Genomic DNA, 27,231 nt, shown 5'->3' on the forward strand with positions numbered 1-27,231 from the left:
CTAATCACAGCCAACCAATTCCTAGAGAGTATCATTTTCTTTACACCAAAATACTTTCAATACCCTTCCTAACGCGAACAAGATCCTCATCAAAATCTTCCAACCTCCGCTCAAAGCATCCAGTCCCGTACCCCTTCACTTTCATCTTCGTCTTCCTCATCACCTCCCCTTCCCTGTCCACCACCACTAATTAAATTATTCACCCTAACACAAAGCTCCGCAACATTACGTCTTGTCTTCACACTCTCAATCTCCGCCCTAGCAGCCGCAGACTTTGCTTCTTCCTTTGCTTTTTCCGCTTCTCGTGCCATGGCGACGATACTGACGATAACTTTTGCAAGCTCGACGTAGTCGGCTTGACTTACTCCTGCGCCATCATTTACAGTCTCGCCATCTTCGTCGGTATTTGTAGGTGATGGTGTGGAAGATGCGCCTGTTCCGTAACGGATATCTCGTGCGCGATCAAGGAGGCTAAATGCTAGGGTTGTCGCTTCTCGGATCTCGGGTGGTTCGAGGGCTGATGTCATGAATTGAGGGGACATGTCGCGTGGTTTTAATGAAGCCGCGGACGAGATTGTTGCAGAATGCTTGTGGCCGGTTAGACGAGGAAATTTACGCTTGACGGAAGGTGGACTGGATGTTTCTTTGACCATGCCGTGGTAGATTGCGGATGCTGAATGTGAGGTCTTGCTTGTAGAGTCGTCGTTGCTGGCCGTACCGTGCATCGTGGTTAGTAGTCCATTCTGAGTCTTGCTGGCTGCAATGTTGTCCAACCCGGTGAAGAGCGTGATATTGCCTCCACGACTAATATTTGCGCTGAAATCGGATAGGGTTTCGCCTAGAGGCGAGGGTATGTTAGGTTTGTGGTTGTGGGTAGCCTTGATAGAGCCTGATCTGTGCAAGTCGCCTTCACGCGAAGTCTTGTGGAAGAGTCCGCCAAATTTAGACATCATCTTGGGCTTATTGCTATGTACTGTTCCTGGAACCGCAAGGGGCGAGGATGGTAGATCGCTGTCGATATCTTGGTGAGCATTCATGTGACGAGTTGACGCATGGTATGATTGCATATGTTGAGCTGGAGATGCTAGGGTATCACTCTCTGCGGATGTAACTGCTGGGTGAGCATGCGTATACTCGTCATCTTGGCTTTTGTTGGTGACACGGCGAAAGGTGGCTCGCTGGTTCACGAACGGTTGTAAACGGCCACTGGTTCGCCTTCGCACACCGCCATGCAATGGCGATAATGCAGAAGGTGAATCACTCTTGGAAGATGTACGTAGCGGAAAGAGTGGTCGTGCTAATTCAGGTAATGACTTTTGCAGCTTAGGCTTGAGGCTGGTAGTTGCGGGCTCGGCCTCGTTCGGGAGCTTGTTGAGAGCTGTTCTCAGGGTATATGCACTCGATGGTGACGTCTGATTGTTGTTCCCATGCTGGCGTAGTGGTGTGCCAGGAGTGCTCTCCAACTTTGCCTCTGATGCCGACATACGAATGACATTTGGAGGAATGGAGGCTGGTGCACTGGCATCTGTTTCTGCAAACGGAGCAATCTTGGAAGTCAACAGCGGCCAACCATCAGGGCTATGACTGAGGATGCCGATGTTTTCCGCAACTGGCGGTGCAAGCTTGAGTCCTTTGCCTAAGCTATGACAGGAGGACTTTGACTGCAGTTGTTGATCCAAGGCTGGGCCAGGATTCGATCCCTCGTTCGCTTGTGTGTTCGTGTTTGTACCTTTAAGGGACTCCAACTCTGGGAACACTTCATTCTCTTTATGACCATCGCGTGGTTTTGCCCACTCGATTTTGTGCATATATGCTGCCCGCTTAGCTTCGACATGTGCCAGCTGTTCATCGCTAAGGAGCAGATGATCGGCAGAATCATCAATGCGAACTCGTGGACCATGTTTGGGGTCTGCAAGAGACAAAGGCTTCAGCCGGTATCTGCCTCTTTCGTCCTGTGCATAGATCGTACCTGCTTTGGAAAGACTACTTGCAGAGGTGATGCGGGTCATCTGGGAACTGTTGTCGTCCACTTCCGAGGTATTAGCAGGAAATTTGAAAGTTCGTATAGGTGAAAGGTCTTCATCATCACCAGGGTGATTTGGCGACACATTCTCCTTCATACTCGACTTCCGAGAGGAGATCGACGGCAGGGTCGAGGCTTTTGTCTCTGAGCTGACTTTCGTTACCGAAGCAAGACCATTTCTGATGGTGGTGCTCGATGATCCTGATTTGAGGCTCTGTTCAGGTGTCTCACAGGCATTTGCACGCATCCAGGTTGACAATATAGTCTTGGCGTCGACCGTAGAGGTCTTGACCACCGGTCTGGTAGGTAGTGGTAGAGAGCTTTGTCTTTCACTTGGCAAAGTACAAGCTACGGATGTATCAGGAATAGTAGCCATGTCTTTCGTGTCATCAGTGTGCTTGTCGTCATCATTACTGTTGACCTGCTCTTTCATGTCTGAGATTCGACTGCATGCACGCTTTAGCTGTACAACCTTTGAAGAATTCTTCACATAATTCGAGTAAGGCGACCCTGTGGCCGAGACTCCCCTCTTACGGGACATTCTTGACTCGGTGAGCTCAGTTTTGTTGTTAGATACATCATTATTGGACGGGCTTGTGTCCTCCATTTCCTGAACGATAGTTGTAGACAATGGTTGTGGTATGAAACTAGGAGGCTGAGAGTTCTGGCCGCTGGATTTGAATTTCCTTCTCGCTTTCAGTATGTTCAAGCCCTGGTGAGATGATCTGCGGTTAATGCTAGAACCAGTCGATGATCGATCCTGTTTATCGACTCGAGGAGTACCGGGTGCCGGACGAGGATCGAGGAACTTAGTGTCTTCGACTGGGTGGTTCTTTAATGCTTCACTGCTGTTGTGGAATATCTTTGGTGTGAAGTTTTGAGCATTGATCTTGTTGTTTGACTCAGTACGGATACTTCTCAGCTGACCAGATGCATCGTCATTGACCTTCAAATTGCGCATTCCCTCGTACAAACTTTCGCTGAGACTTGGCTTGATCATGGTAGGTGTTTCAGCCGATTTGCCAATGCCTTGTGGTTCGGGTATCTCCGTGAGGTTCGCTGGTAACAACGTAGGCCAGTCTTGCTCTATTCCTGGCGAGACTGCTTTTCGTAGTGGCTTCTCAGCAGCATCGATGAGTGATCGCCTATGGACTGGTGATCGCGGAACGAAAGTCGCAACAGGCAGACTAGGGAGAGGCTTCTCGGTCGGTGACTCGAGCGATGGTTTCTTAATGGGTTCTGGTAGGTGGCTATATCGCTGAGTAGGACTCGAGAGGACAAGCGAAGGCTTTGAAATTATTAGCAAGACCTTTTATCATAATTAGCAGCAGTTCTTACTGCTCTTGTGTTGCGAGAAGATCCAGGTGAGACTATTGGCAATCTACTAGGCTTGGATTTGGAAGTGCTGAAGCTCGTGAGTCTCTGACTCGCGCGTTGAAACAGATGCTGTCCTCTGGAGAGTGAAGATGGGAGTGGTGTTACACCCGGTCGCGTCTGCAAAGGCGAAGGGGTTGTTGCTTTGGACGCTCGTGATGCTTGTGTGGCCTGCATAAAGCGAGGCTTCGATCGCTCAGATCCGACGTTGTCGTAAGACATAATGGCCAGTGGTCCCCTTGGATAAGAAAAGCATATCTAGTAATGATGAGGGGTGTAAATAAGTGGCTCGAGGTCGGGGTTTGTTCTTTAGCTTTGCTTTGTTTTGCCTGTGGAGAAAAATTTATGCAGTGACAGAAATTCCGAGTGAAGGTCGCTTATCTAGCACTCCCAGACTCCACCGCTCGTTGCTGCTCCGTCGTAGCGTATTATGCCACTTTTACAGATGAAGCCCTGGTGCTCATTAATATCTGGTTCAAGCCACTCCTACTATTCATTCGTGTACTGTGAATTCAGCTCGGATCAGTAACAGATCTTAATCATCCTCGGCCTCTCCATCAGCATCGTCCTGAACCCCGATAGTGCCTTTCGCCAGCTTCTTGTTCTTCGATTTCTCGTACTTGGCAAGATGAGGCTGTTTCCATCTCGGTCCACCATAATCGCTGTCTCTCAATCTCGCATCATCAGGTAATGGTATACCTTGCTGCTGTGCTATGTGTTCCATCTCTCTGATCTCCTCAAGAGCAGCTTGAAGATAGTCTTTAGTTTTTGCTAACATGACCTGTTCGCTTCGTTCTTGACCAGCAGCTTCAGGCACAAGTTGGGACAACTCAGAAAAACGGTCCCGTATGGCTGTCCGCCTTTTGTTTTCGGCGTCTTTGTGGTTTGTGTTCTTTTGTACAGCAGTTAATCTTGGCTTACTAGATTTGCTGTTTCTCTTTTTCGCGCTTCCGAGTTTGGAGTCGTCTTCTGCTCCGGATTGTGGAGTGTCAGCCTCTGGACTAGAGGTGGCTTCTGACTCGGCCATTTGGTCTCGAGACATGAGTGTTCGTTCTGTGCAGCGTGTGCAGAACTACATTGATGAAAGAAGGAGATCTTTTTGTAGGTCAAAGATGTTTGTAACAAAATGAAAGCTGTGTGTTGTGGTTTCCGAACCAGACTTGAAATGGTTGAGACCGAGTTGCTGCTCTTTCTACGCATCTGCTGCTTGTAAGCGGCAGCCTGCTGCGCCCAAGTGCGAGAATTCTCCATGGCCAGAGCTAATTGGGAGGCGTGATGCATAAACCCCATATTTGGCTGGAGCGTATGAGCGCATAATTCGTACTTCTGTCGTAGGTCGTCACATCCAACTCAAATAACTTTCCAGATTACTGAGTACAGCTTGTAGTTAATTAGACATTATTCTATCTATACTATCGATCACAATGGGCATCGATGGCCGACTTCAAGGCTCCTGCAGCTGCGGACGGTACAATCATGTTATCCATGTTCCCACAGACATAAATGCTCGAAATCAAGCTCAGGTCCATTTCGGGACAGGTGAATTCAATCGTACGGCCTTCTGAAAACTATCGCACCATCATCAAGACCTTCGACTAAGTGGAAATAGGTCAATCTCACTCTTCACTCCTCTCAGGATGGCTGAAAGTGCCATTGACCTGGTACCAATCCGCGACAGTCTCATTCTTTCCGGATGAGCTGCATGAGCACATCGCACGTACTTTCACACCTACTCGTCGGCCAGGCTCTCAACGGAAGTTTTGCGGTTTCTGTGGCACGAATATGTCCTACTGGACTGAAGATCCAGCTAGCGAGCAGGACTTCATGAATATCACGCTGGGTAGTCTGGGTAGTAGGGATATCTTAGCACTCGAAGACTTAGACTTGCTTCCTGTGGATATCGATCTGACAGAAGAGCTCAAAGACGCCGAAACAGCTGCGAAGTCGAATCGAAACGAAAGCGCTACATCCAAAAACTCCAAACAGATCACGCAACCAGCTGGCGATGCAGTGTCGAGGACGTCAAGGAGTGGCATAAGTGGTGGAATTACATGGTTCGAAGACATGATGCAAGGAAGTCAGCTAGGTTACAGCGCCACAAAGCGCAAAGGTTACGGCACATCCGCAGACGGTGCGACAACTATCAGCTGGGAGGTTTCGGAATACCATGATGGTGATGAGAATGAATCAGGATCGAAGACAGGCTCCAAGAGGAAGGCAGGCAATATAGAATCAGATGATACTGCAATGAAAGGCTGATCATACTTGCAAGTTCTCAGCGAACAAAATGATGAATCAGAAGGAGATAAAAAGAGCTTAGCATATACTGAGTGTATTGCTATGGTAAGAAGGTCGAGCAAACGGCAGTCCAGCGTGTTGTGACGAGGGACACGATCAGACAAGACGCAACAAAGCACAGTAGTCTCCTTGACAGATTCACTCAGACAAAGGTAGAGATGTATTGCTTCGAATCATACACTACTCACGACTTACTGCTCAGTCCTGGCATTGCCGGCATCGAGTCAGCCATTTTCTGAAAGGTCGATCTCATACTTTCTGGCAAAGTTCCAACCTTGTTGCTGAACAGGTTCTGGGCTTGCTGCCATACTTTGCTGTTAGTTCGGTCGTTCAGACTCAACAAAGATGGTAGTAAAGCTTGAGAGAAAGCTTCACTGGCTTCCCTAGGCAGCAGACTGGGCAGATGATCGATACTGATGACGCAGAGTGGTGGATTGTCGTAGCCCACGACTGGCAGGGTTGGTCTGCTGAATGTGCTGTTCTCAGTGTAGACTGGTACGGGATTGTGGGGATTTGTTGTATCACAGCTGACGTCGCAGATGACTGATAGTTTCCTCTTATCCTGTTTGAGCGACTTTTCATTGACGAAAGGCGGAATCTCCTCGGATAGGTAGATGCAGTTGACGAAGATATCAGACTCGACAATCTCATCGAATGGTCCTCCTTTTGCTGTTTCAGCCATGTCCCACTTGAGGATGTTCTCATCTGGAATGCCAGCTTGCTTGCACAGGTCAACAGCACCCCTACCACAACGACCCAGAGCACCGATGACCAGTACTGTTGGCTTTCGCTTCGTAATGGCTTCACCTTCTTGCATCCTAGCCTTGACATTCGCAACTAGGGCATCCTGATTTGGATAACTGGAAACACCAGGCATAGTCTTAGCTTCAGGATGATGTAGCTGCCATGCCCACGCTTCGATGGCCAACGCAGCACCCGCATAGCCAGCATGATACCCAAATGCCGCAACTCTTCTTCCCTGCTCATCTGTCAAGAACTCGAGATCGAGCAGCGTTCCACCTCCCTGCGGAAATCTCGATAGCACTTCTTCCCAGCCACCTTGACTTTTGTAACAATGCGCGAATTGAACGTGAGTGTGCTTGAGCGCAAACTTGTCTTCCGGCAGCTCTTTCAAGCCGACGATGATGTGGTCTGTAGGCGCGTCTATCCATGATCCCTCTGGAACGAGTGTTGCGCCGACTTTCTCGAATTCCTCGTCGTCAAAGATTCGTACGGGCGATCGCTCGACGTTGACTTTGTAGCCTGCGTCTAGGAGCTGTGGGTTTTAGCTAGGAGCTGTTTCTAGCAGCTCATTTGATACGTACTGCCTTGGTAGTGGTAGGAGTCAGAGCTGATCTATGCTCGAGCGGCTTGCTCTCAGAGCGCAGATGTAGTGTTGTAGCCATCTTGTGTGTCAAGTTCTTGAGACCAACAATAATGCGTATAGAAGTTTATATGCCACGATACGTGGTAGCAGTAGCTCTTTTTTGAGTCAGTAAACAAAATATTTCATGCAATCGTCCCCAAGCTCATGCTTTCACCTCCACACTTCGTCATGCCCCACCAGTGCATGCTTATCGATACTGGAACGCAAATGACCGCCGGTATACGCGTGGACGCTCTGGAAATTTGAGTCATGGAGCAACAAATCCTGAATTGTAAGGACGAGCTGCTGGAAGGCTGGGAATATTGTGCAGACTATACCGCAAGAGTCGTTACAACCAGGACAATCCGCTCCGATATTGAACTTTCGTCGAAGTGCTAGCGCCACGACCAGAATTGTCTCTTCCTCGAGCTGGACTCGGAAGTTTTGTATTCCCGGAAGTGCTCCATTATTAGCAAGGTACACGAAGAACGATGTCTGAGAAGAGATTGATATCGCTGGGTGATGAGCCAACAGACGCTCCTCCCTCCTACGAAGCAGCAGCGATCCCAGCACAGAATCCGCCTCCAAGACGACTGGCAAGACCTCCTCCTCTAGAATTGCCAGCACTATTGCTGCTACGAGACAAACGGGTCATATTAGCATCTCAGTCGCCAAGGAGAAAACAGCTCCTAGGTCAAATAGGGTTGACCAACCTTGAAGTGATACCTTCCAATTTTGAAGAGAATCTACCCAAGGACGACTCTCCATTTGAGTATGTCCTCGCCACAGCTACAGGAAAGGCGTTAGCTGTCTATGAGCAAGAAGTGGACAACGTGGAAAAAGGCGAGCCAGGCATAATAATAGCTGCAGATACCGTGGTCGTGAGTGCCATGGGCGAGATACTGGAGAAGCCAAGAAGTGAGGCACATCATATAGCCATGCTGAAAGGCTTGAGGGATACCGGGCCACATAGAGTCTATACAGCTGTTGTGTGTATGACACCGCTCGAATCAGCACGAGATCCAGGCTATGCGATCGAAAGAGCTTGGGAGGAGACTGTTGTGAAATTTGATACGAGCATCTCGGATGATCTCCTACTGGCGTACGTGCGGACTCGGGAGGGTGCGGACAAGGCAGGCGGCTATGGCATACAAGGCACGGGAGCTGTGTTGGTAGATCGGATTGAGGGAAGCTTCGATAATGTGGTTGGGCTGCCACTCAGAACGACACTGAAGCTGATTGAGAAAGTCATGGCCAAAGCGGATGACGATGACGTTCTTAATGGTGAAGCCTTAGAGGAGGCAGAAAGAGAAGAGGACGAAGAGCTCCTTTAGGAGTGCTACAAGAACGACCCATGCCCTTGTGTTATTGCAGTCATCAATAACTGTAAGAAGGCGCTGTCAATGGTCAATCTCAACCAACAGCACCTTCCTTGAGCCCTCATATGCGACCATCAACAAATCGAACGTGGCTGCGTCTTCATAGGTACGAGCATCCTTGCATCATGCAGTTGCCGGTCCTCCTCTAATTTGTCTTGCATCTGTCAGCATTCTCATACACCAGCTTCAGCACGACCTTTTTCTTGGGCCTGCATTGCATAGCGATAGTATTACGAAACAACATTTTCACAGGTCTATTAATCGTCTTTGTCACGATGGGGTCCTCATCAAACAAAATACATCACTTAGACGAAGATACTGCTAGAGCACAACGTCTGCGCAGTTTCTCCACGAGCCTTGCAATTATATTACCACCAGTCAATTATATCCATTGGGGTTTCCACTTTGGCTTCCACGTCGTTCTAAGTCTCGTGGCGTATGTCACACTTACCATAATTTTAAACACGGTTGTCAGCTACAAGACCTACACCGTATATTACGCAATCTTCTACTGCTATTGCATACTGTCAGCTCGTATGTTGGCTCCAATTCCAGTAACATAAAACATACTGACATTAGGCCAGACGCTCCACTGATAGCTATCTGCTCATGGCGACGCTTGTTTCCTAAAGCAAGTGCCGATGTTGAGCTTCAGTCAATGAAGGAGCCCAGTAAAGATTCTCTACCACCGTCCTACGCCTAAGAATGCAGTGAGCGGTATTACGTGACATATGAGGAGCTAGGTCATGACACACGTTTTCGACGGCAACCAGAAGGGCGCACATACGATGCTGGACCTAGAGAGGCCATCGCCGCATTTGACCAACATTGGAAGATTCGCATCATTAGATAACTATGCCAAGCTACAAGCAGGCACCAATCCATTCTTCCCACCTTTTCACGTCATTATTCTCCTCTTCGTCCTTGACGAAACCACCCACAATTTCAACAGTAACGCCGAATTCATCGTCTAGCATTTTGAAGGTGAACTTTTGCTCCCCACCTCCGCCTAGAACAGTCTCGTCTTCATTCTCATCTGCATCCTCCTTGGCGTCAACAGCACTTATACCACGCTTCTTGCTCGCCTTGACTCTTTCTAGCTCCATTTCTAGCCTTGACTTGATGGCAGTAGGTGGCAGACTCGTGAATAGATCCTGTTTGTTGCAAATAACCAGTACCCTCACATCTTCTGCCCTGGCTTTCTTGACTAGTTTCGGCCTCCTCTGCAGGTTCAGTAACACATCATGTAGATAGCTGACGGTATCCTTAGCCATCTCTCCGTCATCTGCAGCACTAGTGTCCATGGCACTGCTGTCAAGCATGAAGATCACTCCCTTCAACCCGATACCTGTTTTGTTGATGTAGGATATCGCCTGCTCCGACCTCAACTTGCCATGACCAGGAGTATCGATAATTTTGTAAACAGCGCCCTCTTTCTTCGACGCGGTGACCTCGTAGTCATTCTCCGATCTGTACCTGTTGCTTCCTAGAGGCGTCCCAGTTAATAACCTCATACGCGTTGTGCTCGCGATCTGACTTAGTCTTGTAGGTGATAAGGCGTCACGACTGTGTCCATTTACGGTAGACCTCGACCTGTCTTCTTCCTCATCGACTTCCTCGTCCGCTTCCTTTGCCTCAGATTTCGCAACATTACCCCTCATTTGCAGCACCGTCACCAGAGCCGTTTTCCCACCTCCACTTGGCCCCAGCAACAAGAACGTCGGTATGCCATCCCCACTTTGCCCGTCTTTGCGGCTCCTAGAACTCTGTGTATAGAAATAGAGATGGTTCAGCACAGGGAGTGCCAGAGTGACCAGCAGTGCGAACAATATCGTCAGTGGGTCACCTCTGAAGAGTTTTGTAAGCCATGAGTCGGGCGATGACCAGCCACTTTGGTTGTAGTTGGTGGGTGATTGTGGTCTTTGGCTGGTGGGGACGATGGGGGATTCTCTGGGTATAGAGAGGATGGAGGATAGGATTGTGGTGGTTGTGAGGCCTTTTGCCATTTTCGCACGTTCTCACAGACGACTTTAGGTGTAGAACTACCGCCTGTTACGTCTGGTCTGTAATTGTGACACCAATAAGTGATTGCAGTTTGAAACATTGGATTCTCAGTTTCGAATGTGCTGCAATGACGTGTGACTTGGAGTTCTGACATGCCGCCTAGACCTGCCGTCTGAAGCCGTGCCTGCAGGGATGCCGCGGGTACCTGCATATTAGTACGGAGTTGTTTGGAGTGTGATGCGCAGCCTATCTAACGACTATCCATTGATTTTGTGAATGAGTTGTACCTAATCGAGCACCTGCAGTCATATCCCATAGACAGAACAGAAGCGTAACGAACTACGAAGACTCACAACTAAACCACATCAGCCACGAGGAGTCCTTACATAACACTCTGAGCTTGCAGCTCACCGATTGTCCACCCACTCTCCTCCCACATTCGTTCACAACTACTGCGAGCCATGTTATCGTGTAGGCCTCTGCTCCTCAGCACACTGTGTGCCTTACTTCTCCAAACATGTACTGCCGACATAGCATTTTCCTCACCCGCAGCAGGCGCAAAGATATCAGGGAGCACGATAGACGTGGAATTTGAGGATGGCCCAGACAGCCCTCCACTATCAGACTTCTCAACGTACCAACTTCAGTTATGTGCTGGTGGTCAGACGGAGAAAGACTTTGTATGTTCCGATCATGCTTATTCCACAATTGGCTGCATTTCTGTACTTACGCGTGACCACATACTAACATCTCACTCCCAGACCATCCTCCTAACCTTCACCACAACAGGTGATTTTGCAACAGATGGCAACTCATACAGCGCCAAAATCACCAACCTCAACCTCGGCGCAAACACACAGAACGCCTACTTCCTCCGCACAATCGGTGCAGCCCCTGGCGGCGTCGTATACAACTACTCCCCCCGCTTCTCCCTCACCTCCATGACAGGCACCTTCCCGGCCAACGTCCAATCCGCCCTCTCCTCCATCTCCGGTACAGATGGCCCTCCCACCCTCAACCAAATCACCAATCCCGCCGCCGGAGCAGGAGCAGGAGCAGCAGCAGGCGCACCAGCAGGAAGCTACAGCATTCCCTACACAATGCAGACAGGTCCTGTCCGCTACGCTCCCATGGCCAAAGTCGCGCCAAGTAAGATTACGGCAAAGGGGAATGCGAGACAATACCCAACGAGTGATTACAATATCTGGAGTAGAACGGGCATGCCAGGACCGAACGCTTCGCAAACCGTTACTGACGTGTTTACCTTTGCAGTGAGTAGTATGGAGCCCACGATTGCGGCGGCGCCGCAGCCGAGTGATGATATGCAGAAGTTTTTGAATCGGTGGAAGGATTGAGGGGTGGTGGACGATGGGTAGACTCGAATGATAGGTAGATAGATTGTGGTAGATGTGAATGAAGCTATGAAAAGCGTTGCATGCTGATAATGAACGGATTGAGCGAAGTTGAGTGCCTTCTCCCTGACCGCAAGCACGGTTTTTAACAGAAGCAAAGTGTTTTATCGAAAGCTGAGGATGCAGTGTTGAGGGGAATAACATTGAACCTTACGGCTGCGACTCGCATATAGGTTGTGGTTTGTCGACCTAAGCCTGAGTCTATCAGAGCCTTTCCAAATGAGTTCAATATAGTAGCTCATGTGGTGGTCGGCAAGAAGCGACCCATCGCACTCTCACACCCTTTCTTATTTCACCAGCAATCTTATTCATCGCCACCCGACTACATTGCAACGTGTACCGTTCAATAACCCAGATCAAGCCCTATCCGACTGCGTAATTCTCGTTAGTAGTAGATGACTGGATACGGGTAAATTGGGTAGGGTTGCAGTTTTGGTATGAATCAACGGGCTCAGTTCCACCAACCATCGCGTGGTAGCTATATACATACTCCACTGATGCCTTCACCACCAACAAAGTATACCTCATGCCTTACTCTTCCCATGTCAATGTCTGTATCGCATACGATCTTCATCCTGCATAGAATCATGCTGAAGTCCGACCATACTCCGCCTCCGTGCTCCTTGCACCAATAAAACCGAAGACGTTACTATCTTAGACTATGTCTTCCACAGTGACATGTCGAGCTTTTTCTCCCTTAGGCCATGTGTGCACGAGCATGAGAACTTGTTCGTTGTCGCATGGATAGAAGAGCATCAAATGCTTCACAACGGCATCTATGTATTGCTTTCGGACGCCAATCACAGTAATATTTCCGTCCTCGTAGATGATCACCGTGCACGCGTGAGAAGAGGACATCCCGGGAAGGTTGAAGTCGAACGAAACAGAGATGTACCCACTATTAAAACCCCAAACCTCAAGCGATCCTTCTCTAAATGCTCGGTACAGCTCAGGATAAGATTCAGACCACTCCGTCTGCGCTGTGCATTGTTCTCCGAGTAATTCCACGCGACCAATCCGTGGAGTCCTACTGAAAAAAGCCAGGCGAGATGCTATTGTTCCAATTCCAGGTCTTTCAGTGGCCATGGCGCATCTTGTTAACAAGAGTTCTCCATAGTAATGTCCGCACCGAAGCTGTAGTCTACAGACGCCCTGACCCGGCCAGAGGCTGTTTTGATCTCTTAGAGGATAGCTGGCAGTTTAGTAACATCTCGAGACCTACCGTTCGCCTACCAAATTTCGACACCCATCGAACCAATTCACTGGTACATGAGCCTGGTAGCTACGAATAGATATCAATCCAACCAGGACTGGTAGGCTGGTATAGCACATAGAGCTTCTGTGGTACTGGCATGATTTAAACGTCGTGGTCTCTAGTACGAAACTTCGCAAGCGGAACATAACAATTTGGCAATATACCGGTGCGTAGCCGAAATCATGCGGACTGAAGAAAGCTATGATCTGATATAACGATTGATCATGTTATCGCTCGCCCCGACGTCGTCGGGACAAGCATCCACCTGTGTGCTCGGCTGAGTTGCCGCCGGCGGCTCTGCGCTAACGAAGCTGTACCGTGACTTCTCAAAGATTGCATGAAATGCTGGCAGCTCCAGTCAACAACGGCCGTTCCTCCCACGATCCCTACCTTTCCCTATTGTGTGCACAATGGCATCACAAAGACTGGCGTACAGCTTACGGCAAGCCGGTCGTGTCAATAAAGCTCTGAACTCTGTTGCGCCGTTTCGCAGATATGCCAACCCCGTAACTCCAGCTCGCACGGAGTCAACTACTCTATCGAATGGCTTCACAGTATGGCGGATCATTCACAAGAGAGAAATGGAATGGATCGCTGACAGGACCAGATTGCATCAGAGCATTCTCCATGGGCACAGACATCGACGGTTGGTGTCTGGATCGACGCTGGCTCAAGGGCTGAAACAGAGAAAACAAATGGCACAGCTCATTTCCTGGAACATTTGGCCTTCAAGGTCGGTTACTTGTCTCCAGTAACGCGCAATAGCTTATCACAACTAGGGAACCGGCCGAAGAACCCAACAGCAACTCGAACTCGAAATAGAAAACATGGGAGGGCATTTGAATGCTTACACTTCGGTAAGAACAGACAAGGAAAAATACGCGCTCATAGACTCATAAATACAGCGCGAAAACACTGTATACTACGCGAAATCTTTCAACTCTGATGTGCCAAAAACGGTCGATATCCTTGCAGACATTCTTCAAAACTCAAAACTCGATCAATCTGCAATTGAAAGAGAAAGAGATGTTATCCTTCGCGAATCTGAGGAGGTGGACAAACAGCTTGAGGAGGTTGTGTTTGATCATTTGCACGCTACAGCTTACATGCAGCAGCCCCTCGGCCGAACAATTTTGGGACCTCGTGAGAACATTCAAAGCATCACCAGAGAAGACCTAACAAATTACATTACCACCAATTACACCGCAGATCGCATGGTCCTAGTCAGTGCTGGTGGTATTCCTCATGACGATCTTGTCAAGCTTGCCGAGCAACACTTCTCCGGCCTCAAGGCTCAACCTCCAACACAATGGCAGGCCAATCTGGCGGCTGAGCAGAAGCGGAAGCCCGAGTTCATTGGATCCGAAATCCGACAACGAGATGATACTATTCCGACAGCTCACATTGCCATTGCTGTCGAAGGTGTGGCATGGAAGGATGATGATTACTTTACTGGTCTCGTTACACAAGCGATTGTCGGTAACTGGGACCGAGCTATGGGCAACTCTCCATACTTGGGTAGCAAGCTCAGCACTTTCGTCAATGCTAACAACCTCGCCAATAGCTTCATGTCCTTCTCGACCTCCTACAGCGACACTGGGTAAGTCCACTCAGACTAGAGTGTTAGCGTGCTAATAATGCTAGTCTCTGGGGTATCTACCTGGTCACTGAGAACAAGACGCACATCGACGACCTTGTCCACTTTACTCTCCGAGAATGGTCCAGACTATCATTTACTGTAACTGAGGCAGAGGTCGAACGAGCAAAGGCACAACTCAAGGCATCCATCCTTCTATCTCTCGACGGAACCACTGCCACGGCTGAAGATATTGGACGACAGATCATTACAACTGGTCGACGAATGGAGGCCACCGAGGTCGAAAGAGTCATTGGTGCCATCACCGAAAAGGACGTGATGAGATTTGCTCAGAAGTATCTGTGGGATCAAGACGTTGCCATTTCCGCGGTTGGTTCGATTGAGGGTCTGCTCGATTACAACAGAATAAGAAATGATATGAGCAGGAACGCAGCATAGGCGGTTCGAATGTAGTTGCGGAAGCTTAGACTTGGGTGTTTCGATGCAGACCAACGCTCAGCTCGTATGTATATTTGAGCAATGTTATAAAAGAGTTCACTTCGTTGTGCTACGTCCGTGAATGCATCTAGGGCTCCCTGCTTGTCAGCTGCTTGATTTCATGGTAGCGATTTTAAAGCAGCAGAAATTCTGTGGAGGTTCAATGTCTGGCTATGATTAAATTGAGTCTCCTTCTCTCATGTATACATCGGAGATTCTGCATGGTCTTAAAGCAAGATCGCCATGTACTTATGTTGACGTTATTCGTCGTCTTCGATCAGCAATGCGCGACAAGTGAGCAACTCACTTACGGCGGCTTGCATGCGTGGCATAACCAGGTGCCAGGCTGTCGTGGCCCGGCTATTTTGCTTGTCTGCTCCAACACTGATGACTCAGGCCGCAGCAGAAGGCTCGCTTATTTAGCGATCAAAAAGGCCCTCAGTTCCTGGCACTTCTGTCGTGCTTCGCCTCGTTTGTGCTGTATGAAATCACCCTCTTCACCTCAAAGAAATGGTAAAGGCCGTAGAGGAAGTTAAATATATTCTGACCATGCTTCGCGTTTTCTGCTCTCTACTGCTTGACTCTCTCTGAACACACTGTTGCCCTTGCACTTTCCCGAAATCAAGATTGCGTGTTCTCGCTCAGCTTGTTGCCGTTGATCCCGTCGCACTCAAAGCATGGCGATAGGAGTCGGCGTCGGAGATCTTGTTCTCGCTTGTCAGACTATTTATGACTTTGGCAAAAGATACAAGGATGCTCCTGAAGAATTCAGGGAGCTTGGGGACAAAGCTAATAGCTTAGAAATGACACTTCAGAGGATCCAGCTCGAGGACTGTTACCAAGGCAGTATACTCAAAACGGCAGAAAATACAGCGTAGGTGTTCAGAGCGTACTACACAATTTCTGGAAGCGAACTAATCGTCTTCCAGTGAGGCGCAAATTCAAACTATTCTCAAACCCTTACGGGTCGACCTTCAAGCACTGAAAGACCTGGTTGAGAAATACAAGTCAATCAGTGCTGATGGCTATGGTCGGCGACTCATCTTTGCTTTCAAAGAATCTGGCGAGCTTGTGGACCTCCGACGTAAGATCAGTTACCATGAACAATCCCTACAAATGTGGTATATGACAGAGATCGTCAGCTCCATAAGGCGAATCCAACGTGGCATTGAAGAGATTCAGAAGATGTTCAAAATAATAAGCCAGCATCCGACGATTCGCACAAAGGTTCTTCAACGAGCTGCCTCAACCTCTCTAGCCGACTACAGAATGTCATCGCATTCTAGGGAGCGGAAGTGGCGTGAGACGTCGACAGGACCGGTGCCGGTCAAGGTCACGCCCGAAGAGGTGAAACCACTCAAGGAGGCACTTTTAAAAGCTGGTGTGTCTCGACTCACCATCGATAACAACCTTAAAGATGCTATCCAGTATCTCTTTGCCGAACCCGAGGAAAGGGACGCAATTGAAGAGGAGGTGGAGCGCCGTACGACCACTTTACGCGATCCAGGGTCGATGGACTACAAGTCCCGGCCGAGCCATCAGCAGTACAGCAAATCTCAGAGTCCCCCTACCATAAAACTTTCGCATGAACCTTGCTACGAGACATCATACCACAAGCAATCTACTGGAGGTCTGCGTCGCAGCAGATCTGCAAACGACCGCCACAAAGCCAGTCGTGACACAGACTACGAAGCCGGATCGTCCAAGCTATACAGTAAACCACACAATCAAAGCAGCATCAGAGTTGAGCCACGTGATAATAACGACGTAGTATTTCTCCTTGACGACAGAGCACATAGCGGTTCTACTAAATTGTCGGATGTTCTAGAGCAAGAACAACCACATAGGCGGCCTGCAGTAGTGTTCACCGAGAAACAGGATCGCAATTACCTCGTTATTGAGGATCATGGCACTCGACGTCGAGCTTCTCCACCCTCACATCATCGAGCGTACTCTGATAGCTCGAGGTCTGGTATCGAGATAAGGCAGCTGCGACCTCCAAGGATAGAGCGCTCAGTAAGTCCAAGGCCGGGTGTTACTCACTATCAGGTGGGAGAGTAGGCAACTTGACACGTTTGGAGTGCCGCTTCGCTACATGAGCATACGTACTTGCGAGTTCAATGCAGCGCGAAATCTTGATTGATGGCTTGATTCTATCGCAGAGCGCGAAAACTAGTGATGTCGGAGATGTAGATATCTCCCAAACCTTTTGCATATGAGCTTCTGATTTGTGCTCACGACAAACTCAAGGGAGAAGGATTGTCTAGGTTTCTACAATAATTCGCGAAGCCCGTAAAGTTCGACCTCCTAGTAACAAACATGCCGCTCGACACGCATACTTGCACCCATGCCCGGGGTCATTCACAAAACTCACCTCGATTCCGAGAACATTAAATTCCGAAGGACGTGTTGGTTACTGTCTCTGAGGCTGTGACAACTTACCTTTTCATGGTCTCACTCTGAAAGCCTGCCATTTTGAGAGACTTTATACTCAATGCTCGTGAGTCCGACAAGGAAACCTTACGGCATATTCACAAATGGGTCAGCTGGGTGCTGGATATTGCAACCACTATTCATTGGTGATAGTACTATCGACCAGAACCGTGGCATGCTTATCTAGTTCGCTATCATCGTTGCGACACAATTATTGGTAAGAGCAAGCAGACGAAGTTGCAACGCTACAGCTATGTCGACTTGGCTGGGCCAAAGTCTTGTGTTCGAGTGATAGCTGGACCGTGTGTCTCAAAGAGGCCTAGAATGAACGCGATAGACTTGTTAGATCTCTAGCGATGTTCTTCATGCAAACAACTCCTTCTCAAAGAGCTAGGTACATTTACATCTCTGCAAGATCAAGTTCGTGGGGAAATAAGAGGTTGGAGCAGAACTCGATTTGAACCACTCTGAAATCCCTCGAATCTGGCGTACCAGATCAAGAAGACGCACTACCCTTGCTGCAGACTTATTGAGATGCGTCGAAGTTGCAGATCCATTTCACACTTGATCAGCAGCGATATCAGGTGGACGTTTGTATGTGGTGATATCGCGAGGCAAGCAACACCCTCAACCCGATAACAGCTGTTGTTGCGATCTGAGTCGCGTTCCGTGTTCACTGAGCCATCGAATCGCCTCTGCACTAACGAAACGTATTGATTTCACTACAATACAAACGATGACTTCGACAGTGCCTACAAGAATGCTGCAGAAATTCTGTTCTTGTTGTTCTTCCAACTTTTCTCCTACCACTCTTGTTGATCGAAATTGAAAATTCAACCCATGTTATTTCGCAACATGCATACTGGTCAACTTCTTCTCCTGCTAGCACTCTCCTGCTCCATCGTCTTTGGCTCTCAGGATTCTTGCACGCCAGATCCTGAGTGCATTACCTGGTCTGACCTCTCCAATTTCGACAACGTTCCACACAAGGTCACCGGACCATGTTGCCCTAAACGAGTTGCACAAGATCATACCTGTCACCTAGACCAGGATTCCTGGGACCCTGATACACGGCTTTGTGCTAGCTTTTGTCCAGAGACTGTTGAGTACATCTGGGGTCGCGAAGTGCCTTACTTCGAAGTACGGGCCTGTGCATTTAATACAAACTGCGTTGTTAGCCCAAGGTCTGTGACGTTTGGCACGGTACCTGCTTCACCACCTCAAATTGTTGGTCCGAAGGCAATTGAGTATTCGGTGAGTAATTCCCGACGTGACGACCTACGGAGTACCGATGCTAACACGATATGTCTAGGGATTCGGCGGCTTTGGTCCACGAGGCTTCCATGGGTCTTCCGGAGACCTCCCACTGACAGGCCGACCTGAACCTGATCCTAATCCCTTTCCACAATGTCCTGCCAGTGGCTATTGGACTTTTGTCCCTCTGTACAAAGTCACGTGTGGTACCTACACTGTATCGACTAAACAGGGTACCGACACGTCCCTGTGCACCAACCCGGAGACGTGGCGATCTTCAATCACTCATAACAACATCTGCGTCAAAGAGCCTGTCATGCGCAACGACGGCTCAAATGCTGCTGTGGGTGTCCATCAGCCAGTCCCCGTTACTTGTCAATTTTGGGAGGACTTCTGCAGAGATAGAGCTTATCTTCCAGTCCACTGTTACATGAACGAATACAACAAGTACGAAACACCACTGAGCGTGGCGGACGTACTAATACCGCCGGGTTCCGAGGCGAGCAATCAGCATCCCACGTGGATATGGACTTCGATGCATCTTGACAGACATGAGTCCCAGCACCCGGGCAAGGCAAATTGTGGTGCCTACGCTTCGAACACTCCTCTTGCCGCCGATTGCGTTCAAGCAGCAAGCCAAATCTACGATGTGCTTTGGTCCAACTCAGGCAAAATCTCAAGTGCTGGATGGATAGACGGCTGTCCGAACTATTTTGGTGGAAGCACAAGCTCGTGTTCGACCATTGCACAATATGGCACATGTAAGATCAACCTCCAGTTCGGAGGTGAAGATAGTGCTAAGGATCGATGGGCCAATACCTGCCACGACAATGAGAAAGATGACGGCGCAGGCGCGTTCGGCATTCTTTCAAGCCTGGCAAGAATCTTTACAGACTGTGAGAAAGGAGGTCTCGTTTCAGGTTCTGCGAAGCTTTATGGACACTCGGGTTGTGCGAGTCGGTTGTACTTTGGTAGAGCCTAGAGCGGTGACACATCACCAATTCGGACGATAGGTACATGCGAAGCCACGAATGTATACAAGCCTGTAGATTGCTTCGATGACGCGCAGACCTGGAAGCGTTCAGGAGATTCCATATGTGGATAATTCAACCGTGTGTCAACGTTCAATTGCGTGCTTGAGCGTCCCTACCACTAATGCAATCCCCTCTTCTGTAACTGCATATAATGACACTTCAGCCTCTTTGACATCTCTAGCTTGAATCTATTTCTGACAATGTACATGATGCAAACCCGGAGCTCGAACATCCCAAAGTGTTGAACTCCAGTCAACGGAAAATAAAACAGAGTCCAGAGTCACGGCAGGCATTTCCGACTGATCAATGCAGCTTACAGTATTGAGTTTTATATGAAAGTTTTGGCCGTTGCAAAACAACCCCGTGTCGGCACGACCTCAAAGTTTAGTGGTGCAACCAGCTATGATAGGCAAGGGTATCCTTGCATTATGCCGTTACGTATTCTTCATGCAGAATTTTGATGCATACTACGGGTACTTTCTCCGCATGCCCACCGGTCCTTTGGTGAGTTGTCACCCAATCATGCTAGGGGACGATGGAATTGCAGAAGCTTGGAAACATCTTCCAGCACGCTAGTAAGGACTGGGAGGTTGTTGAGCTGACAGAGCTTGCGTGGCATTGAGTTCAGCCCTTGTTTCTCAACGTCCCGCAATGCGCATGAAGAGGACTACTGTATGTATGTACTTGCAAAACCTCCGGCGTTGAGGTACGTATGTGGGAATGATGGGTAGTGGTAGCTGGAGGAATTCTTTGCTTTGAATTTCTTGCGACATGGTGTAAAGGAATGTATGAAAGTTATGCCAAGTTCTGAGAGTTGGCGCGAGCACAAAAGACACATAAGCAAGGATAGCACATACATGGAACATCCAGAGTTGAATCCCATCAGTCAGGCATAAAGGAGGTATTTTGAGTTTCCTTGCATAACTTGGGATAATGTCTGATAGGCACACTCCCAGCACGCGAATAAATTTAGGCGAGTAATGCCTCAAAGTGTACCATCAAGATTGGTTCGGCCGCGAGCAATTCAGGAGAGGCTTGACGAACCATTAACATGATTCCTGGATTTACATTCCCGGTCGGAGCTTGTTGTAGGGAATTTAGGAAGGCAAGTCGTGCAGGCGTATGTAGACGCTGCTCCAAGATTATCTTTCCTGAGACGGAGTTTTAACTTTAGCCCACATTCAGTCTGTACTCGAGTACACTCAAATAGCTCAGGTGGAGGTTGCGATGTCCTTCACGCCGGGCGAACGGTGCGGCACGCTTTGACGGCAGAGCAGCAAACGTCAGCTACTGCTACTTCGCACTGCACGAAAATCCCTCGTGTTGCGTTCTGTGTCTTTGTGGTCAGAAGATCTAGATCTCGAGTTCGATGGCTATCACAAGCTTGCAAACGCCGTGCGAAGCTAAAGGTGAAGCTGGGTCGCATTTTGAATTCAACTTGTATGCTGATCATCGTTGACGATCAATTAAAGTGATGCCCAACCCCATTTCGCTGCACCAATTAATTGTGGCTGTCATCTGCCGGGATTCGATCCGTCCATGCCCATGTGGAAACAAAGTGACCGCTCTGTGAATGCTTGTTTATAAGTATGCCGGTTCATTTTTCCATCACAACACCCAGTGCCGACTCTGTAGCTGGAAAACCTTTGGTCTAGTATGCGTGAGCCTGTCTCTCCTGGGCCGTCTGACTGACGCCATCGCTCTCATGTTTCGTAGCATAAATGGGAAATCAATGTGAAAAGCTCGAATTCGGACTTTGCACAAACAGCAGATCATACTTTTCGAAACCACAGCTCCTAGCAACCGTTGGCGGTGCCGGGACCGTTCGAGTCAGTAGTCACTGAGTAACGAAAAGAGATGCAGTTTTGAGTCCGTGCTAAGCTTATTGCCCGCGAGCTGTACTAACCCAAAACGATCAAGTGTCGCAGTATAATGGTTTTTTTCCAGTTAAGCAGCGAATAAAAGTCGTCAGGCGAAATTAGCGACGAAAAAATTGACGTAGGTACCGTACCGTAGCTCACGAAGGTCTTCCCCTCCTATCTTTTCTGTTACATGTTTTTCTTAATCCTTGTCTCGCGGAGCAAGTCCTTTCGCTGATAGTGATTGACGCCGTCAGCCTGCAGCAGGCGACGGACCCTGGATGTAGTTCCCGCTACGTCGCACAGTAAGGCGAACCTGCATGAGCAAATACACGTTTCTCGGCCTCATACTCATAGTACATGTGGGCGGAAGTTTTCCGCAAAACTTGGGGATCCTTCTCTACCGACTCAAGACAGTTGAAGGGTTTCGGCAGATGTAGACTTCGCACCTGTGCTGATCTTACCATTGCTTGGGCCGCGGGACAACAGAAATGGGATGTTACGACCACGAAAGTTTTGCTGTTGCCAAACCTTGCGGGTCGAGGTTCCTGCCGGAAGTCGTGCCCCTTGCTTAGTGCGAGAAGTCTGCGATGATATCAATCGGGCTAGACTGTCTTCGTTTGGTGCTCGCTGTTTGGCGGCAGAGTCACATTCCCTTGCAACGGACGGTGCCAAAATCCATGTCTTTTCGTTCCAGCCACTTGGGAAGAAGGGCCTGTTCATTTGAAAGTCAATACTCCTCGTTGCTGCACGTTCTGCTCTTTTCTCGAGCAGGTTATTGCTTGTACATGAATTCTCCGTCGCCATATCAACTGGTGCACGTCCCGGTTCGAGCCTTCCGTCCTTCTGCTGTCTCTGCCCTTTCGAGCCATTTGGAACGCATTATCTTCAGCAGTGCCTGGATTCAACGGTTTCGAACAACCGCAGCAACCACTTCTTCGTGCTGAGCGCCTGCACACCATCCTTGAGCTTCTCATACCTGACGCATGTGGGCATTCAGTCGTACCAAGTACTATCCGGGGTAGTCATCACGAACAACTGTACCCGAGCAACATTGAATTCAACGGCCCCAATTTCCTGCGTTAGTCACATAATTCCGAACTGTTCCGAGTCGTGATCTTGTGCAAGGACTTGCAGACGACTCGAGTCTTTAGCATATTCGACCGTTGCACCTGCATGTTCTGAATAACATTGCACGCCTTGCCTCAGTCGTGCCAGGCGCAATACCATATTTTTGCAACGATTCAATCCTAGACTTCGATCGACCAGTTGTGCGCTTTCGGCGACGACCTCGACGGAACAAGCACCTGTATTCGGGTCGCATACAAGGACTCAAATATGGCGGAAAAGATTGCGGACAAGGTTTCGATAACAATTTGTGGTGATGGTGGCTGTGGTATGGATCTCGAACATGCAGAAGCCTAGAAGAAGTTGGACTGACACACATGTAGGAAAGTCCTCAATAACGTTACGTTTGGTCAGGTCGCAATGGACGTCAGAGTATGTTAACTCCTTGCTTGTGCGCAGGACCTTCACTAAACAATCACTAGTTACGACCCGACCATTGAGGACTCTTATTCAGTAACCAGGACCGTAGATGGTCTCGCTTACCACCTATCACTGACAGATACCGCTGGTCAGGAGGAATATAGAGGCCTCTGGGCTGCCTCCAATCTACAATCTGACGCCTTTCTGCTGGTTTATGATATTACAAATCCTAATTCACTCGAAGGTCTAACATGGTTCCTTGATATGATCGGCATAGAGGCTGAGAATCGACTCGAGGAGAACAACCGACTGCTACGAGAGAAAGGCACACGCGTAAGAGGCAAGCGTGAGGAAGGCTGGAAGTTTCCTCCAGTCATGATCGTCGCCGGCAATAAATGTGACCTGAAGGACGCCCGCTTGGTCTCTGCCAAGTACGCTTGGGAATGGGCGCGAAGTAGAGGTTGTGGTTTCATGGAGACGTCCGCTCGCGAAATGGTCAACATTGAGGAGACTTTTGCTTGTATGTTCAACACCAGAGCAACATCACTGTCACTGACATGATCTAGGGATCGTCCGGAAAATCGTTGACAATCGCCGGTCAGAACTAGGCTTGTCTTCGACACGAAGCAAAAGCCACACGCCACAGACAAGTGCTGCCGGCCTTGCCGCTTACGGCATACCATCACAAATGTCGGCTGGTCAACCTAACAACACTGGCTCGACGATACCTAACACGATCGTTGATGAAAAGAGCCATTTCGGCTCAAAGACGCCGTGGTGGAGGAAGATGTTAAAGTGCGGTTGTTTCGGCTGAAGACCCAACAACTACAGGTTTGATCTCTTTGCGTCACTCATTTTGTTGACGTTCATCACATTTCTGGTTGATACCCTTTCATATTTGCAACCCTTACCTTACGATGCAATGTCTGCATCGTCGTCAGTGACGACAATGATGGCTCAACACAACTTGTCAAGCATTAGCCAGCTCTTATGCATCTGGACCTGGACAAGAAGTTGACTATCCACAAACTTTGAACCCACAGTATGTCTTCGTTTGGATGGCACGACGGGCCAGCATGAACCATATCAGCTGGATATATTCGGTACAGAAACACTCAGCACCAAACCAGATGCCCATTCGAGCCAGTCACCTGATCGTGACAGGGAGGATGAGCGCAAAAGTATACCTAATTTCGTATATATATCTGTATATAGTCATGTACAAAGAGAAGTAGATACTGGATGGATCTCCGCAAGGAGCAAAATGAGAACGCACGTTACTTATTGGAATTTCATGTCCCTGCACACAAGAACGCTTGGTCCTCTGCATTTCTCTTCGTTTGCTTAGATGATACTGCAAGCTCTGGGAAGTGTGAGACTGAATGTAATCCGAATTTGGTAGGTCTAGCGACGAAGATCTCTATGCACTACAACTCGAACAAGTTTACGCGCTCGGTCTCAAAAGGTACGCGTATTATCCCAGTCGCTCTTCAGGTCGTGTGCTCTTACTGGGGAAGGGATGCCATCAATTCGAACTCCGGCAATGTGCCTCGACATCAGGATCCAGATATGAATGTCTTCAGCTTGAGATCGTGACCTGGTAGACCGCCTTCTTGCCAGTCAACAGGTATATGGCCTCACTTTTGTTTGCACCTTCTTTGGCACTTCCTGTGACTGGCTCAAGGTTGAAGATGATATCGTCTCCGACATTAAACTTGCCCAGCAAGGTGCCTGTACCTCCACGACTTACGTCCACCACATCGACGCCTCCTATGCTCGCGACAAGCACTAATTCTCGATCATTCTTCATGTATGCCACTCTCAGGCCATCTGGCCAGCCACGTTCGACGACGTGTACGAGTCTCCTGTTGCCCAACAACATTTTACCTTCATCAAAATCGAAAGCATAAACATTTCTGACACTGTCTTCCCATACGCCAATAGGCTTGCCAGAAGTCGAGTTTGAATCCGCCACGTACAAAGTCTTCTCATCCTTTGAAAGAGCTAGTCCGTTGGGCTGCAAAATATCGTGATCGAGAGCGATAAGAGCTTTGGTCTTCATGTTGAAATGATACAATGCAGTAGGTAACTCGGGTAGTCCTACACCAGGCCAAGACTGTGCCCAGCCATACGTCGGATCTGTGAAGAGAATGTTACCTGCGGAAGTAAAGATCAGATCATTGGGTGAATTAAGGTGAGCCAGACGATAATTGTTGACGACTGGTGTACAGTCAATAGTCTCGGACTCTGAGCTCCTGCTCTTCTGAGGCAGAGAGCAACTGAAGATAGCAGGAGCGGTGCCGCCGTTGGTCGTGACATACAGCCTCGATTGATGAAGAGTACCACCGTTTACGTTGTGAAGGGGTGGGTTCGTCTTGATTTTTCGGACCTAAATCTGGTCAGACCTCATCACGCTGTTTGCTCTTCAAGCATACCTTCCGATTGTCAACGTCCAGGCCCCACAACCATCCTACGACAGCCGTATCCGCAAAAACGAATTCCCTTGTATCAGGAAGGAAGATCGGTGCTTCGTGGACATGATCAGCATCCACTCCCTCAAACGTCTGGACTATTTCCATCTTTGCATCTTTGCCGATCCAGGTCAGGAAGTCGTCATGAAAAGCAATGAAGTTGGCCTGCTTGAGCTGGGCTATGCACGCTATGTATGCGCTATCTGCAGAGCGGGTATTGTGCCATGGTGATACTGTTCGATCGTATCAGTGTTTGTATACCTCACATGGGGAGCAATTCTCGTACTGACACTACCGCTAGTCCAGTCTTCTGGTATCACAGCAAGATTGTTCTTTACCTTTGCGATGGAACCACCGTGCAATTCAGAAGGCAAAATCTCGATGAATGCACTACAGTCTGTATTTATGTCGTGGACGTCGTCCTGTGTATGTACCTGCTTGGCACCGAATTGAGCCACGGATTGGAACCCGAGGATGTTCGTGAATATATCCTGGAATCTCAGTTCCATGTTTTGATTTAAGTCGCCTGCTGCTACCTGCTTATGGATCGCTTTCGTTCTATGGTCGAAGCAATAGTTCAGAAGGAGTATTCACTCATTCTCTGTTAGTGAAGATGGTCCCCATAGTAGCGTTTGAGGTTCGTGCGGGGAATCAGGGCCTTCTGCCGGACGTGATTGTTGGCACATGCTGTTCTGTCATTACAATAAAGCTGGCTGCCATTTACATCGATGATGTATTTCATTGGAATAGCTGCCTGGTCAAGCTTGGAGCTTGACGCAAACGTCTGTCCGATTTTCCCTCGATTAGTGTAAAACACTGACCACTTGCTGTGTGAAAGTCTCCCTGTTTTTTCGACATTGTGTTCAGGAAGCTGGTCAGCCATTCGTTTTGGGACGTTTTCACAAGTGCCGAGCTCGAGGATGTAAAATCTGCACGACTCGCAGCAGTTCCTATACTGCGACCCAACCATTCGACAGGCCATGAATCGTTGCCGAACCGAAAACAAATATGCCAGCTATGACCAACGCAATGGTCAGGTACATAACTATCGTTTAAGAGAAACATTAGACTGGGACCATCATCGACGTGTTGCCTTACCTTCGCTTCGTCACCCCAGACTGGCTGGAACGCGAACGGGCTGACAACGTAAGAAGTCATGCCCGCCAAAAAAAGAACAATGGCGTAAGAGAGCATCATCAATGGACTCTACACCATGAAGAGAATGCTGCGCTTCGGTATCCTTGCTGCACTGTGCTTGCATTTCTTCTGAATCTGTAGCCATTTGTCGGAACCCAGGGCTTCGAGTACAAGATATTGTTGGGCAGCAAGTGTGACGGCCGAGATGGCTGATATGATACTAGCATACCAAAATGCAGAGCACGTCCAGTGTCTAGCATTAAGATCATCCCATGAGAAGCAACCCACTACAGACGCGAAGAGTACAGCGCCCTTGGACGTTTCCTGTCAGACGAACTTTGGCTATCAGCGGAGAAGATCACTTACTGCG

General features: G+C 48.8%; 11 protein-coding genes across 11 annotated transcripts; 6 read left to right on the forward strand and 5 right to left on the reverse strand.

The window, feature by feature from the left end:
- Window positions 1–110: 110 nt before the first annotated feature.
- On the reverse strand, window positions 111–3,619 carry LTR64_001774 (uncharacterized protein; the record flags this gene model as incomplete). The annotated part of the gene is made up of 2 exons (XM_064896152.1): window positions 111–3,311; window positions 3,362–3,619. The coding sequence occupies 2 exons, from the start codon at window positions 3,617–3,619 to the stop codon at window positions 111–113; spliced, it is 3,459 nt and encodes a 1,152-aa protein (XP_064758839.1).
- Window positions 3,620–3,932: 313 nt separating this feature from the next.
- On the reverse strand, window positions 3,933–4,439 carry INO4 (Transcription factor; the record flags this gene model as incomplete). The annotated part of the gene is made up of 1 exon (XM_064896153.1): window positions 3,933–4,439. One exon carries the CDS (start codon window positions 4,437–4,439, stop codon window positions 3,933–3,935), a length of 507 nt encoding a protein of 168 aa, XP_064758840.1.
- A 740-nt stretch (window positions 4,440–5,179) lies between these two features.
- LTR64_001776 (uncharacterized protein) lies at window positions 5,180–5,656 on the forward strand (the record flags this gene model as incomplete). The annotated part of the gene is made up of 1 exon (XM_064896154.1): window positions 5,180–5,656. The coding sequence occupies one exon, from the start codon at window positions 5,180–5,182 to the stop codon at window positions 5,654–5,656; it is 477 nt and encodes a 158-aa protein (XP_064758841.1).
- Window positions 5,657–5,879: 223 nt separating this feature from the next.
- On the reverse strand, window positions 5,880–7,101 carry LYS1 (Saccharopine dehydrogenase; the record flags this gene model as incomplete). Its single annotated transcript, XM_064896155.1, has 2 exons — window positions 5,880–6,971; window positions 7,021–7,101. The coding sequence occupies 2 exons, from the start codon at window positions 7,099–7,101 to the stop codon at window positions 5,880–5,882; spliced, it is 1,173 nt and encodes a 390-aa protein (XP_064758842.1).
- Window positions 7,102–7,552: 451 nt separating this feature from the next.
- Window positions 7,553–8,395, forward strand: LTR64_001778 (uncharacterized protein; the record flags this gene model as incomplete). The annotated part of the gene is made up of 1 exon (XM_064896156.1): window positions 7,553–8,395. The coding sequence occupies one exon, from the start codon at window positions 7,553–7,555 to the stop codon at window positions 8,393–8,395; it is 843 nt and encodes a 280-aa protein (XP_064758843.1).
- A 908-nt stretch (window positions 8,396–9,303) lies between these two features.
- Window positions 9,304–10,446, reverse strand: LTR64_001779 (uncharacterized protein; the record flags this gene model as incomplete). The annotated part of the gene is made up of 1 exon (XM_064896157.1): window positions 9,304–10,446. One exon carries the CDS (start codon window positions 10,444–10,446, stop codon window positions 9,304–9,306), a length of 1,143 nt encoding a protein of 380 aa, XP_064758844.1.
- A 459-nt stretch (window positions 10,447–10,905) lies between these two features.
- KRE9 (Cell wall synthesis protein kre9 precursor) lies at window positions 10,906–11,799 on the forward strand (the record flags this gene model as incomplete). The annotated part of the gene is made up of 2 exons (XM_064896158.1): window positions 10,906–11,124; window positions 11,206–11,799. 2 exons carry the CDS (start codon window positions 10,906–10,908, stop codon window positions 11,797–11,799), a joined length of 813 nt encoding a protein of 270 aa, XP_064758845.1.
- Window positions 11,800–13,938: 2,139 nt separating this feature from the next.
- Window positions 13,939–15,146, forward strand: MAS1 (Mitochondrial-processing peptidase subunit beta; the record flags this gene model as incomplete). The annotated part of the gene is made up of 3 exons (XM_064896159.1): window positions 13,939–13,968; window positions 14,017–14,711; window positions 14,756–15,146. The coding sequence occupies 3 exons, from the start codon at window positions 13,939–13,941 to the stop codon at window positions 15,144–15,146; spliced, it is 1,116 nt and encodes a 371-aa protein (XP_064758846.1).
- A 716-nt stretch (window positions 15,147–15,862) lies between these two features.
- SIS1_1 (Molecular chaperone (DnaJ superfamily)) lies at window positions 15,863–17,246 on the forward strand (the record flags this gene model as incomplete). The annotated part of the gene is made up of 2 exons (XM_064896160.1): window positions 15,863–16,059; window positions 16,115–17,246. 2 exons carry the CDS (start codon window positions 15,863–15,865, stop codon window positions 17,244–17,246), a joined length of 1,329 nt encoding a protein of 442 aa, XP_064758847.1.
- A 6,271-nt stretch (window positions 17,247–23,517) lies between these two features.
- Window positions 23,518–24,067, forward strand: LTR64_001783 (uncharacterized protein; the record flags this gene model as incomplete). The annotated part of the gene is made up of 2 exons (XM_064896161.1): window positions 23,518–23,773; window positions 23,820–24,067. 2 exons carry the CDS (start codon window positions 23,518–23,520, stop codon window positions 24,065–24,067), a joined length of 504 nt encoding a protein of 167 aa, XP_064758848.1.
- A 765-nt stretch (window positions 24,068–24,832) lies between these two features.
- Window positions 24,833–26,233, reverse strand: LTR64_001784 (uncharacterized protein; the record flags this gene model as incomplete). The annotated part of the gene is made up of 3 exons (XM_064896162.1): window positions 24,833–25,642; window positions 25,689–25,957; window positions 26,011–26,233. The coding sequence occupies 3 exons, from the start codon at window positions 26,231–26,233 to the stop codon at window positions 24,833–24,835; spliced, it is 1,302 nt and encodes a 433-aa protein (XP_064758849.1).
- Window positions 26,234–27,231: the final 998 nt, after the last annotated feature.

This window comes from Lithohypha guttulata, assembly GCF_036872675.1.
Source record: "Lithohypha guttulata strain CCFEE 5908 chromosome Unknown scaffold_1, whole genome shotgun sequence".
In the NCBI taxonomy this organism is placed as follows: Eukaryota; Fungi; Ascomycota; class Eurotiomycetes; order Chaetothyriales; family Trichomeriaceae; genus Lithohypha; species Lithohypha guttulata.